The sequence below is a fragment of the Chiloscyllium plagiosum genome, unplaced genomic scaffold (genome assembly GCF_037043375.1).
Source record: "Chiloscyllium plagiosum isolate Xiang-an unplaced genomic scaffold, Cpla_swu_hap1 HiC_scaffold_2, whole genome shotgun sequence".
NCBI classification, from domain to species: Eukaryota; Metazoa; Chordata; class Chondrichthyes; order Orectolobiformes; family Hemiscylliidae; genus Chiloscyllium; species Chiloscyllium plagiosum.
In genome coordinates this window covers 154,851,077-154,866,202 of record NW_028270140.1, presented here as the reverse complement: position 1 = coordinate 154,866,202, position 15,126 = coordinate 154,851,077, and the positions used below count along the sequence as shown (strand labels likewise).

Sequence of the window (15,126 nt, the reverse complement as noted above, 5' to 3'; positions counted from 1 at the left end):
CTCACTATTTACCACCAACGTTGCCTCGAATGGTTTCTGCCAGTGTGAGAACCATCAGAATCCATAGGGAAGCAGGTCCCGGGGTTGGGAGCAATGAGTCGGCATGTTTAGTGCATTGTATCGCGTTTCCCAGCAACCATACAGCTTCGAGCGTGTGTCATCCATGAGCTTCTTGGTCACAGTAACATACAAGTAAACGGTAGGGCTGGTGAGGGCAGGCTGATGGCTTAGCGGTATCATCACTAGGCTACAAATCCAGCAACCCAGGTAAGGTTCTGGGAGCCTCGTTTCAAATCCCACCACAGCAGATAGTGGGATTTGAATTCAATGTCTTTTTTATAAAAATCTGATAATTAAGAATCTAATGATGGCCATGAAACCATTGTCAATTATTGGAGAAAAACCCATCTGATTCACTAATGTCTTTTAGGGAAGGAAATTGTCATCCTGACCTGGTCTGGCCTACATGTGACTCCAGACCAGGTAAGGATGGCAATTTCCAATGTGGTTGCAGACCAATGTGGTTGACTCTTAACTGTCCTCTGGGCAATTAGGGATGGGCAGTAAATGCTGGCCCAGTAAGCGACATCCCATCCTGTGATTGAATTTTTAAAAAGCACTTTATTGAAAGAAAGGGATCATTCAAAGGGATTGTTTGGCATGTCTTTGTTATTTGAGGTGAAAATGTGTTGCTGGAAAAGCGCAGCAGATCAGGCAGCATCCAAGGAACAGGAGAATCGACGTTTCGGGCATAAGCCCTTCTTCGGGCATTCCTGAAGAAGGGCTTATGCCCGAAATGTCGATTCTCCTGCTCCTTGGATGCTGCCTGACCTGCTGCGCTTTTCCAGCAATACATTTTCAGCTCTGATCTCCAGCATCTGCAGTCCTCACTTTCTCCTTTGTTATTTGAGGCTCAGGAAGCAGATCGAGAGTGATTTAGCACAGACAGCTCACACTGAGGAGCTCCTGAGAGTTAATTATATTCCAAACAGAATTCTGATGAGCAAGTGGAGACATCCTCAGAGACCTGTGGACAAAGGATGAACAACTGTTCATCAAATAGTGGTACTGACCCGAGATTGTAAGGAGATATTGTGATTAGAACATGAAGGTATGGGTGGCACGGTGGCTACAGCGCCAGGGATCTGGGTTCTATTCCAGCCTTGGCGATTGTTTGCGTGGAGTTTGCACATTCTCCCCGTGTCTGCATGGGTTTCCTCCCACAATTTAAAGGTGTGCAGGTTAGGTGGATTGCCCATACTAAGTTGCCCATAGTGTTCAGGGTTGTGTAGGTTAGGTGCATTAGTCAGGGTTAAATGTAGAGTAATAGGGTAGGAGGAATGGGTCTGGGTGGGTTGCTTTTCGGAGGGTCAGTGTGGACTTGTTGAGCCAAATGGCCTGATTCCACACTGTAAGGATTCTATGGCAGGACATATAGAAATACAGACTCAGACATGGATAAACAAATATTTTACATGGGCCAAGATATAAAGATGTAAAATTTTGTAAAATGTGTCATATATATCAGGTATCTGGAAACCTCACTGTGTAGTCAGTCCAGCCCCTTTGATACCCAGACCAGTTTTTGAAGAACTATTCAGTCGAGTGTCCCTAGATTGTGTCAGCCTATTAGACCAAAACAAAAGCATTGCATCGATTTCTCCTTACAATTATGGCTTTGGCAATCTGTATTTCCAAAGGTCCATTAGACCAGAACATGTAATAGTCGGCAGATCAGACTCTTCTTCCATCCTATTTGGTGTCCTGAGACCTCTTGGGTGTTTTTCTCTTGCTGACTTGCTGTCAGGGGTTTTGCTCTCCTATAGTGCCTTGATGTTTGATTTACTGCTTACTGATAATTTATTATTTTCTTATTCTGAACAATATCATTAATTTCTCATAATTGTATGTTTTACAGTTTCTAATCGTCTTGCCAATAAGCCACCACCTACAGCCGGTCCCTCAGTACCCAATCTGCCCCCTCGCCCTCCAATCGGCAAACCACCTGAGATCATGTAAGTAAACTGGCACAAGAGGGCAATAAGACTCCAGTTGGTACCTTGGTTTTCACTGGTTGACAAATGAATGTTCACTATTCTCTGGTGACTGTCAGACTGCTGGCTAGATGCTGCAGATGGCTTTAACTCCATTCCTCTTGCATTGAGATGTGTGCTACAGAAATTAATTATGGAGAGAGATTGGACAGACTGGGTTTGTCTGTATGGGTTTCCTCCCAGTGCTCCAGTTTCCTCCCACAGTCCAAAGATTGGACAGTGGGGGAGCCTGAAAGGATATGATTGAGATATATAAAATTAAGAGGGTCAAAAATAAGATAGATAGGAAGCAACTTTACTCCTGGGTGGAGGGATCAGTGACCAGGGGCATAGATTTAAGGTGAGGGGTGGGATGTATAGACAGGGCATTCCACAGGGAATCTGGGACGAACTGCCTATCAGGGTGGTAGAGGTACAACCTATCATCACACTGAAGAAGTAGGGCAGCTCAATGGCCCAGTGGTTGGCACTGCTGCCTCACAGGGACCTGGGTTCAATTCCAGCTTGGGACAACTGTCTGTGTGGAGTTTGCACATTCTCCCCGTGTCTGCAAGGATTTCCTCCTAGTGTTCCGGTTTCCTCCCACAGTCCAAAGATGGGTTAGGGTGGATTAGCCATGGGAAATGCAGGGTGACAGGGATGGAGTGGGTCTGGGTGGGATGCTCTTCAGAGGGTTGGTTATGGACATAGTGATGTCTTGGTGATCATCTTCAAAGATAATGTTGTTGGTGGATAGGATCAAGGTAGACCCTCAGGCTTTCTATAGGTATTTAAGGAATAAAAGAATGACAAGAGTAAGATTAGGGCCAATCAAGGATAGTAGTGGGAAATTGTGTGTGGAGTCAGAGGAGAAAGGGGAAGCACTAAATGAATATTTTTTGACAGTATTCACTCCAGAAAACGACAATGTTGTCGAGGAGAATACTGAGATACAGGCTACTCGACTCGGTGGGATTGAGGTTCACAAGGAAGAGGTATTAGAAATCCTGCAGAGAGTGAAAATAGATAGGTCCCCTGGGCCAGATGGGATTTATCCTAGGATCCTCTGGGAAGCCAGGGAGGAGATTGCCGAGCCTTTGGCATTGATCTTTAAGTCATCATTGTCTACAGGAATAGTGCCAGAAGACTGGAGGATAGCAAATGTGGTTCCCCTGTTCAAGAAGGGGAGTAGAGACAACCCTGGTAATTATAGACCAGTGAGCCTCACTTCAGTTGTTGGTAAAGTGTTGGAAAAGGTTATAAGAGATAGGATTTATAATCATCAAGAAAAGAATAATTAGATTAGGGATAGTCAGCACGGCTTTGTGAAGGGTAGGTCGTGCCTCATAAACCTTATTGAGTTCTTAGAGAAGGTGACCAAACAGGTAGATGAGAGTAAACTGGTTGATGTGGTGTATATGGATTTCAGCAAGGCATTCGATAAGGTTCCCCACAGTAGGCTATTGTACAAAATGCAGAGGAATGGGATTGTGGGAGATATACCAGTTTGGATCAGTAATTGGCTTGCCGAAAGAAGACAGAAGGCGGTGGTTGATGGGAAATGTTCATCCTGGTGTCCAGTTACTAGTGGTGTACCGCAAGGGTCAGTGTTGGGTCCACTGCTGTTCGTCATTTTTATAAACGACCTGGATGAGGGCTTAGAAGGGTGGGTTAGTAAATTTGCAGATGACACTAAGGTTGGTGGAATTGTGGATAGTGACGAAGGATGTTGTAGGTTACAGAGAGACATAGATAAGCTGCAGAGCTGGGCTGAGAGGTGGCAAATGGAGTTTAATGCGGACAAGTGTGAGGTGATTCACTTTGGTCGGAGTAACCGGAATGCAAAGTACTGGGCTAATGGTAAGATTTTTGGTAGTGTAGATGAGCAGAGAGATCTCAGTGCCCATGTGCACAGATCCTTGAAAGTTGCCACCCAGGTTGACAGGGTTGTTAAGAAGGCTTTTATTAATAGAGGGATTGAGTTCCGGAACCATGAGGTTATGCTACAGCTGTACAAAACTCTGGTACGGCCACACTTGGAGTACTGTGTACAGTTCTGGTCACCGCATTATAAGAAGGATGTGGAAGCTTTGGAAAGGGTGCAGAGGAGATTTATTAGGGTGTTGCCTGGTATGGAGGGAAGGTCTTATGAGGAAAGGCTGAGGGACTTGAGGCTGTTTTCATTAGAGGGAAGAAGGTTGAGAGGTGACTTAATAGAGACATAAAAGATAATCAGAGGGTTAGGGTGGACAGGGAGAACCTTTTTCCAAGTATGGAGACAGCGAGCATGAGGGGGCATAGCTTTAAATTGAGGGGTGATAGATATAGGACAGATGTCAGAGGTAGTTTCTTTACTCAGAGAGTAGTAAGGATATGGAATACTTTGTCTTTAACGGTAGTAGATTCGCCAACTTTAAGTACATTTAAGTCGTCATTGGACAAGCATATGGATGTACATGGAATAGTGTTGGTTAGATGGGCTTCAGATTGGTATGACAGGTCAGCGCAACATCGAGGGCTGAAGGGCCTGTACAGCGCTATAATGTTCTATGTTCTATAAGTTGTGGAATGTTAGCCACAGATTGGAAGGTGCAAATGAAACCCACAGTATTGAAGAAAGGAAGGAGGAAGTAAACAACAGACCAGAACTGACATCAGTGATAGGAAAAATACTAGAATTGAGATATTTTCTAACCAACAAATTCATAGATATTATATGATACCCACAGAGCAAGTGGGCCTTTAACCTAGATCTCCGAGCTCAACACAGGGACATACCACTGTGCCAGAAGAGACCCTCTACCATCGATCCTTAAGCATTTGATAACTGAACATCTGGAAAATAATGACCTGTTTTGGCCGAGTCAACATGGAATAATGAGGGGAAAATCATGTTTGATAAACTGGTTAGAGTTTTTTGAGGATATAACTTGCAAAGTAGATAAAGGGTAGCCAATGGATTTTTAGAATGCTTTCAACTAGATTCCCCCCAGATTAGCCAGAAAAACTGGTGCACATGAGATAGGATGAAATAAACTGGTGAAGATTGGTAACTTTTTAATGGAATGAAAACAGAGGATGAATAAACAGGTTAAGGAGTTGTGATGGTGCAGTATCACAGGAAACAGAGCTTGGTCCCGAGCTGTTAACGATTTGTTAAGTTATTTGGATGGGGAAGAAAATGTACAAAGAACAAAGAACAAAGAAAATTTATAGCCCAGGAACAGGCCCTTCAGCCCTCCAAGCCTGAGCCGATCCAAATCCACTGTCTAAACCTATCGTCCAATTCCTGAGCATCTGTATCCCTCTGCTCCCACCTACTCATGCATCTGTCCAGACGCAACTTAACTGAATTTACCATGCCTGCCTCTACCACCTCTGCTGGCAATGCGTTCCAGGCACCTACTACCATCTGAATAAAGTACTTGCCATGTATATCCCCCTTAAACTTTCCACCTCTCACCTTGAATGTGTGACCTCTCATTATTGAATCCCTCACCCTGGGAAAAAGCTTATCTCTATCTACCCTGTCGATACCCTTCATGATTTTGTAGATCTCAATCAGGTCCCCCCTCAATCTCCTTTTTTATAATGAAACAATCCTAACCTACTCAACCTCTCTTCATAGCTAACACCTTCCATACCAGGCAACATCCTCGTAAACCTTCTCTGCACCCTCTCTAGAGTGTCCTCATCCTTTTGGTAATGTGGCAACCAGAACTGTACACAGTATTCTAAATGCGGCCGAACCAAAGTCTTGTACAATTTTAACATGACCTGTCAGCTCTTATACTCAATACCCCTGACACAAACTACATGGAAATGTATGTTATGAGGATGCTGCAAGGATAAGGACTGAGGATTAAGGGGAGCTGGACGACTTGAGGAGTGGGCAAGAACATGGTTGGTGGAATATTATGAGGATAACAGTGAGATTATCCGCTTTGCTAGAGGGATCAGACCAGCAGAGTATTCCTTGAATGGTGAGAGATTGGAAAAGATCACTGTCCAAAAGGATTTGGGCGTCTTTGTTCATAAGTCACTCAGATCTAACAAGTAGCTGCAGCGTGCTATTAGGAAGGGAAAAGTATATAATTAGCCTCCATTGCAAAAGGAAAAGGAATTGAGTGCAGGAGTAAAACTGTCTGGCTTGAATATTATAGCAAGTTTGTGAGACTACGTTGCATAAAGTTCTGACCCCCTTACCTATGGAAGACTCTGATTGCCATAGAGAAAGTGCACCAGAGGTTCATCCGATTGATTAGCAGGATTAGTTTCGCAGGACCTGGGTCTGTATTTCCTAGAACTTCGAAGGATGTGCAGCGATCTAATTGAAACTTACAAAATTCATACAGAGTTCAGTGGCGGAGAAGCAGAATTGCTAGAGTTGGCAATGAGCTAGAACTAGGGGACACAGTCTCAGAGTAAAGGGCAGAGTGTTTAAAAAGACTGAGATTAAGAGGAATTTCTTTACTCAAAAAGCAGAGAATCTTGAGAATTCTCTGGCCCAGAATGCAGTGGGCTCAGTTATTGAGATAGGAGATTGAGCAATTTTGTGACCTCTAGGGATACAGGGGTAATGTGGGAAAGTGGCATTGAAATAGATGATTTTTAAAATTTCATTCATAGGAGGTGTGCATCGCTGGCTGGGTCCAGCATTTATTGCTTGTCTCTAGTGGCCTCTTGAGATGATGGGGGTCAGCTGCCTTCTTGAAGTGGATTTCACCAGTTTCCTCATTTCCTCTCTTCCACCTTACCCCATTTCCAACCTTCTAGCTCAGCGCTGTCCTCTTGAACTATCCCATCTGTCCATCTTCCTTCTATCCACTTCACCCTTCCCTGCGATCTATCACCTTTAGCCCCCACTTCCATCCACCTATTGCATTCTCAACTACCTTCCCCCAGCCCCTTCCCCTTCCCATTTATCAGTCCACCCCGAGGCTCCCAGCCTCATTCCTGATGAAAGTCTCTGGCCTGAAACGTCAATTTTCCTGCTCCTTGGATGCTGCCTGAGCTGCTGTGCCTTTCCAGCACCACACTCTTGGCTGCAGTCCATGTTCTGTAAGTTGACCCACAATGCCCTTAGGGAGAGAATTCCAGGATTTTGACATAGCGACAGTGAAGGAACAGTAATAAAATCTTTCCTCTAACAGCATTTTCCAAGTGCCCCCCCCCCCCCCCCCCCACACACATATCACCTAGCAGGTTGGCAACAGCAGGTATATAAGAATCTCACATTCTGCAAGTTCCCCTCCAAACCACACACTATCCTCACTTCAAAGCATGGGCAGGATTTTACAGATGGAGAGGTTTTCCAACCAACGACCCAAAGACTTGGCTGCATTCGAACACATCTTTCTGATCACAGCGATTTAATGTTCTGAGGACAATTAGTTGGTTGAAAATAGGACTTTTCCCCCTCACTTGAGTAATCTAGTGTTTTCCCCCATTTTGCTCCCTGACAACCATGGCCAGATTCCAAGCCTAGGATAGTGGTTGACAGGGACAGAAGGGTTAAGGAAGGCTTGGAGATTTCCTCTTAAAATGACCTGCTAATCATCACATCATGTGAGATATGGGAAGAGAGTCTGCTAGGGCAAGAGATCGCAAGAAGTTTGAGTCAGCACTGTAACAATAGGACGACACTAAGTTCAAAGTGGAAAATGATCAGGAACAGGCGTTCTGAGATGAGAAGAATATTTGCTAGAGTGAGACATTCTTTGAGAGGAAATGTTCCTGTTCTGGTTATGTCTTTACGATCCAGAATTCCAGATTAATGTTCAAGGGACCTGTCTTCAAATCCCACCAATGGCAATCATTTAAACATTGTCGATTATTGTCAACACCTATCTGGGCCACTAATGTCCTTTAGGGAAGGAAATCGGTCATCCTTACCTGGTCTGGCCTACACATGGCTCCAGACCCACATTAATGTGGCTGACATTTAACTGGCCTCTCCTGTGGCCTAGCAAGTCATTCCACTCTTGGGTAATAAATGTTATCCCAGCAAGGTGTTGTTGGCCGGGACAGCATTTACTCACTGTCCCTTATTCTTTGGGTGGCACTTATGAGTCAACCTCAAAGAAGTGGATTTAGATTTGTATTTTGGACAGACTGGATAAGGTCAGCAGTGTACCAGACAGGTTTTTAGAAGAAAAGACAATGATTACATGGTTACCATTGGCTTTGGGATTCAAATTTCACTACCTACCCAGCAAACAACATGTGAACAAATAATAACAAAAAGCTGCAAAATCTTGATTGATCTTCAGCTACAACTTAATCTCTTTACCCAGCGAATGTGAAACACAGGGAGCCATTGAGTCATTTCTGGGAAGCTAGGAGTATGAACAAGGAGCAAGACTAGGCTATTCGGCCCATTGCCAACATTCACCAAGACTATAGCTGTAACCTCAACTCCATGTTCCCACTTACCCCTGATAGCCTTCAACTCTCTTGTTGAAGAATCAATCTACCTCTGCCTTAAAAGTATTCAATGGTCACTGTGGTCCCGCATTCTAGTCTTTCCAATGAGGGTAAACATCTTTCAGCATCCACCCTGGCAAGTTCCCTCAGGAATGTACATTTCAAATAAATGAGAGCGTAAGTAATGGAAGGAAGATATTGAGAGATTTACATGGAGAGAGATGGACTAGTTAGGCCAAATGGTCAGCTTCTGGACTTTAAAATCTAGTTCAATTCTTTAATGTCTGAAGGCGGAAATGACATTGCAGGGTCCCTCGAAAACATAAACAAAACACTGAACTACGTCTGAAAGGGTGAGTGAGGTCAGGCGTGGCACAGGAAATGAAGAAAGGTCACCTGAGGTTATTCTGGTACACCACAGAAATTAATCAAATAGCCTGATTTGTATTGCCCTGTGGTCTTTAACTAATGGCGTGTGAATTCCAAAACAATGCAACTGAAGCAGCAATCGTTGGTCAATTCATGAAAACCAGCAAAGTACAAGAAGGAAGTCACGATGTTAGGAAAATGGAGCAAGTGTAGCTCATGATCATTCAGGAATGTGACCAAATCTTCGTATGAAATTTTCAAACGATTGTTTGTAGAACACCACCGAGGTCAGGCTCACTGGTCTATAGTTCCCTGGCTTGTCTTTACCGCCCTTCTTAAACAGTAGCACCACGTTTGCCAACCTCCAGTCTTCCGGCACCTCACCTGTGACTATCAATGATACAAATATTTCAGCAAGAGGCCCAGCAATCACTTCTCTAGCTTCCCACAGAGTTCTTGGGTACACTTGATCAGGTCCTGGGCATTTATCCACCTTTATCCGTTTCAAGACATCCAGCACTTCCTCCTCTGTAATATGGACATTTTGCAAGATGTCACCATCTATTTCCCTACAGTCTATATCTTCCATATCCTTTTCCACAGTAAATACTGATCTACACAAAGGCCACCTTGCTGATCTTTGAGGGGCCCTATTCTCTCCCTAGTTACCCTTTTTCCTTAATATATTTGTAAAAACCCTTTAGATTCTCCTTCATTCTATTTGCCAAAGCTATCTCATGTCCCCTTTTTGCCCTCCTGATTTCTCTCTTAAGTATACTCCCACTTTCTTTATACTCTTCTAAGGATTTACTCGATCTATCCAGTCTATACCTTACAGAGGTTTCCTTCTTTTTCTTAACCAAACCCTCAATTTCTTTAGTCATCCAGCATTCCCTATACCTACCAGCCTTCCCTTTCACCCTAACAGGAATATACTTTCTCTGTATTCTTGTTATCTCAGTTCTGAAGGCTTCTCATTTTCCAGCCATCCCTTTAGCTGCCTCCAATCAGCTTTCGAAAGATGTTGCCTAATACTGTCAAAATTCCCGGGTGTCCTTGGAGAAGGAGCACGCGGTGTCGACCAACACCCTGGAGTTGTTCAGGGAGAGGTGGGCGCCGCAGGGAGTGGAGTGCATCATTTCTCCCTCCAATTCTATTTTGATTTAGTCCCTATCCTCCCCTTCACTGTTTTGATCACACAGCACTGCCCTTTGATGTGAGGGACAGTGTTTGTCACTGGCCACCCGGGTGTTTTCCTATCTCCCTGGCGGTGGAAATTGAATAAAGATTCGTGCACTTTGTGTCTTTCACTGTGTCTCACACCTGCACACACACACACCATGGGTGCTGGGGGGAAAAATAAGCACTACCGCAGTTAGGTGGAAAAAGAAAAAAAAACAGGGGACATCATAAAAAAAAATAAACAGAAGATCTTCACCCTGGAGTTGTTAAAAAAGAGAAAAAAAAAGAAAAAAAATACTGTCAAAATTGGCCTTTCTCCAATTTAGAACTTCAACTTTTAGATCTGATCTATCCTTTTCCATCACTATTTTAAAACAAATAGAATTATAGTCACTGGCCCCAAAGTGCTGCCCCACTGATACCTCAGTCACCTGCCCTGCCTTATTTCCCAAGGGCAGATGGAGTTTAATTCAGATAAATGCAAGATGCTGCATTTTGGGAAAGCAAATCTTAGTAGGACTTATACACTTAATGGTAAGGTACTAGAGAGTGTTGCTGAACAAAGAGACCTTGGAGTGCAGGTTCATAGTTCCTTGAAAGTGGAGTCACAGGTAGATAGGATAGTGAAGAAGGTGTTTGGTATGCTTTCCTTTATTGGTCAGAGTATTGAGTACAGGAGTTGGGAGGTCATGTTGCGGCTGCACAGGACATTAGTTAGGCCACTGTTGGAATATTGCGTGTAATTCTGGTCTCCTTCCTATGGGAAAGATGTTGTGAAACTTGAAAGGGTTCAGAAAAGATTTCCAAGGATGTTGCTACAGGGAGAGGCTGAACAGGCTGGGGCTGTTTTCCTTGGAGCGTCAGAGGCTGAGAGGTGACCTTATAGAGGTTTACAAAATTATGAGGGGCATGGATAGGGTAAATAGGCAAAGTCTTTTCCCTGGGATCAGGGAGTCAAGAACTAGAGGGCATAGGTTTAGGGTAAGAGGGGAAAGATATAAATGAGACCTAAGGAGCAACGTTTTCAAGCAAAGGGTGGTACGTGTATGGAATGAGTTGCCAGAGGAAGTGGTGGAGGCTGGTACAATTGCAACATTTAAGAGGCATTTAGATGGGTATATGAATAGGAAGGGTTTGGAGGGATATGGGCCGGGTGCTGGCAGGTGGGACTAGATTGGGTTGGGATATCTGGTCAGCATGAACAGGTTGGACCGAAGGGTCTGTTTCCATGCTGTACATCTCTATGGCTCTAATTTGGTAAACCAGCCTTTTCAGCTCTTGGTGGTTTTGCCTTTTATGCGATGCCGGGTTTAGGGGCAGGTCTGGAGAGAGGAAGAACAAACCCTGTCCCACTGAGAGTCACGCAGTCACTGGAGAGCATTGGACAATGCTGCCAAACACTAGATCAGGAGTGAAACAGTACCGTCCCTCCGTAGTTTCCTCAAACCCAGAGGGTGTATAACTCCAGCTTGCTCAGGGCTGGAATTCTGTTCAGTGGCTCACACAGATCACAATGTTCCCTGTTCCAGTCCAGGATTACTCTGCATCGAGAGGTTCACCTGGGGCCACTGTGAACACTAATGGCTTTGAAAATATTTAAATGCTTGACAACAACCATTTTTGGAATTTTACAGGTGATCAGCAGGTCCTCTCATAATGCTGCCTGCTCAGAGGTGCTAGGGATGGACAGTAACAGAAATTAGGAGCAACAGGAGGCCACTTGGCCCTTTGCGTCTGCTCCACCATTCAATATGATCATGGCTAGTCCTTGATCTCAATGTCATATCCGCACTTCCTCCTCACACCCTTTGATGCCTTAAATCTAAAATATTATCTGTCTCTTTCTTGAATACATTCAATGATTTGGCCTCCATGGTTTTCTGGGCAGAGAATTCCACAGGATCACTCCCCTCTGAGTGAAGACATGTTTCCTCATCTGGGTCCAAAATGGTCAACCCAGTATTGTGAGACTGTGGCTCCTGGTTCTAGACTTCCCAGTCAGGGAAAACATCCTTTTCTGCCTCTGGTCTGTCCAGCCCTGTTAGAACTTTATACATTTCAACCAGATCCCATCTCATCCTTCTAAAGTCTAAAGCAATGGCCCAGTGGTATTTTTTCATTGCACATTAATGTTAATGTTGTTGGGACCTGGATTCAAAATCTATCAGGGCAGATGGCGGAATTTGAATTCAACAATAATCTGGAAATAAGAGCCTAATCGTGACCACAAAACCATTATTGATTGTCAGGAAAAACCCATCTGGCTCTCTACTATCTCTCAGGGAAGGAAATCTGCCATTCTCACCTGGCCTGGCCTACATGTGACTCCAGACCCACAGCAATGTGGTTGACTGGTAACTGCCAGCTGGACAACAAATACTGGTCCAGCTAATGACAGCCACATCCATGAATGAATTTTAAAAAAAAACACAACTCCATCAAACCGATCTATAAAGTGCAAGGGCATAGTAGGCTATGGACCAATTACCGATAAAAGGGATTAGTGTAGTTTTGGTGTTTTTTGGTTGGCATAGACATGGTGGACCGAAGGACTCTCCCTATGACTCTAATCTCTCCTCATCAGACAGTCCTACCATCCCTGGTATCAGCCAGTGAAAGTCTGCAGTCTTCCCTCTATGGCAAGTACTTTCTTACTGAGGTAAAAAGATGTGATCTCACCAAGATCCTACAAGAAGGCTTCCCAATTTCTGAACTCAAGTTCTCTTGCAGTAAAAGCAAATAGATCATTGGCCTTCCTAATTGCTTCCTGCGCCAGCCTGACTTTCATTGACTTTATTTTTAATTCACTCTTCAGATGTGAGCATTGCTGACTGGGTCAGCATTTATTGCCCTCGAGAAGGTGGGGATGAGCTGTCTCCTTGAACCGCTGCAGTCCATGTGCTCTGGGTAGACTCACAATACCCTTAGAGAGGGAATTCCAGGATTCTCACCCAACGACAGTGAAGGGACAATGGTATATTTCCAAGTCAGGATGGTGAGTGGCTTGGAGGAGTTGGGGATGGTGTTCCCATGTACCTGCTGCCCTTGTCCTTCTAGATGGAAGTGTTATTGGGAAGGTGCTGTCTGAGGATCTTTGGTGAATTTCTGTATTGCATCTTATACACACTGCTGCTACTGTGCATTGATGCCAATCAAGCGGCTGCTTTGTCCTAAATGGTGTCAAGCTTCTTGAGTGCTGTTGGAGGTGCCCCCATCCAGGCAAGTGGGGAGTATTCCATCACACTCCTGACTTGTACCTTGTAGGTGGTGGACAGTTGTTGGGGAGTCAGGAGGTGAGTTACTCGCTACAGCATTCCTAACCTCTGACCTGCTCTTGGAGCCACTGTATTTATATGGCAAGGTCAGTTCAGTTTCTCGTCAAAGGAAACCCCAGATTATTGATAGAGGGAGTTTTGGTGGTGGTAACACCATTGAATGTCAAAGGGCTGTAAGTTGATTGTCTCTTATTTGAGATAGTCATTGCATGGCATTTACCAGCCCAAGCCTGGATATTGTTGCATTTGAACATGGACTGCTTCAGTACCTGAGGAGTCACACACATGGTTCTGAAAATTGTGCAATCATTGGTGAACATCCCCACTTCTGACCTTATGATGGAGGGAAGGTCATTGATGAAGCAGCTGAAGATGATTGGGTCTAGGACACTCCCCTGAGGACCTCTTGCAAGAGCTGTCCTGGAGCTGGGATGACTGACCTCTAACAACCACAACCATCTTCCTCTGTGCCAGGTATGACTCTAACCAGCAGAGAGTTTGCCCCCGATACCCATTGATTCCAGTTTTGCCAGGGATCCTTGATGCCACACTCGGTCAAATACAGCCTTGATATCAAGGACTGTCCCTCTCCCCTCCCCTCTGGGATTCAGCTCTTTTATCCATGTTTGACCCAAGGCTGGAATGAGGTCAGGAGCTGTGTGAGACCCTGGAGAATTTCAAACTGGGCGTCACTGAGCAGGTTATTGCTGAGCAGGTGCTGCTTGATAGCCCTGTCACCTACCCCTTCCATCACGTTACTGAGGATGGAGAGTAGACTGATGGGGCGGGAATTGGCTGGGTTGGATTTGCCCTGCTTTTTGTATACAGCACATACCTGGGCAATTTTCCAATTGTCGGCCAGATACCAGTGATGTAACTATACTGGAAGAGCTTGGCTAGGGGAGCAGCAAATTCTGGAGCACAAGTCTTCAGTACTATTGCCAGAATGTTGTCAGGGCCCACAGCCTTTGCAATGTCCAGTGTCTCCAACCATTTCTTGATATCATGTGGAGTGAATTGAATTGACTGAGGACTGGTATGTATAATGCTGGAGACCAATGAAAGAGCCGAGATGGATAAGCTACTTGGCATTTCTGACTGAAGATTGCTGTGAATGCTTCAGCCTTATCTTTTGTCCTGATGTGCTGGGCTCCTCCATCATTGAGGATGAAGATATGTATAGAGCCTCCTCCTCCAAAGAGTTGTTTAATTGTCTACCACCATTCACAACTGGATGTGGCTGTGGGATTACTTCACCCTAACTTCATTCTTGTTTATTCTGCTGGTTTTTATGCAATTCAGTTTGCTGTTGTTGCTCCCAGTGCCAAGGCGAATGCTGGGCACAATGTCTGATTTCAATATTTCCTATTGATCTTTTTCTGATACAACAGAGTGGCTCACTGCAACATTTCAGAGTTACAGCTACATCGCTGTAAGTTTAGAGTCACACCTAGGCCAGACCAGGTAAGGAGGTTAGATTTCCTTCCTTAGTGAACCAAATGCGTTTTCATGATAATTGACAGGGGCCCTATCGTTACCATTAAGCTAACTTTTAACCCCAGATTTATACAGAATTGAAATTCCACTGTTTGCCGTGTGGGATTTGAATCATGTCCCAAAACATTAGCCTGGGCCTCTGGGTGACTAGCACATTGACAGTACCACTTACCGCCTCCTCCTCTATGTAGAATCCAATTGCCATGTTTGGTGAAATGGTCACTGAAATGAGTGGACTACCTGATGAGGAAAGGCTAGGCAGACCGGGCCTGTGTCCTCTGGAGTTTGGAACAGTCATTAGTGGCTGAATTGAAACATATGTGAAGCTGAGGGGAGTTGATCGG

The 15,126-nt window shown here is 44.6% G+C and overlaps 1 protein-coding gene across 3 annotated transcripts in view; it reads left to right on the top strand.

Annotated features, from left to right (window-relative positions):
* Positions 1–15,126, top strand: part of fyb1a (FYN binding protein 1 a) — a 206,799-nt gene that overhangs the window by 112,355 nt on the left and 79,318 nt on the right. For all 3 annotated transcript variants that reach the window (XM_043703060.2, XM_043703074.2, XM_043703066.2), the window contains exon 3: positions 1,919–2,015. In XM_043703060.2, coding sequence (XP_043558995.2) covers positions 1,919–2,015 — 97 coding nt within the window. The remainder of the gene's footprint in view (positions 1–1,918; positions 2,016–15,126) is intronic.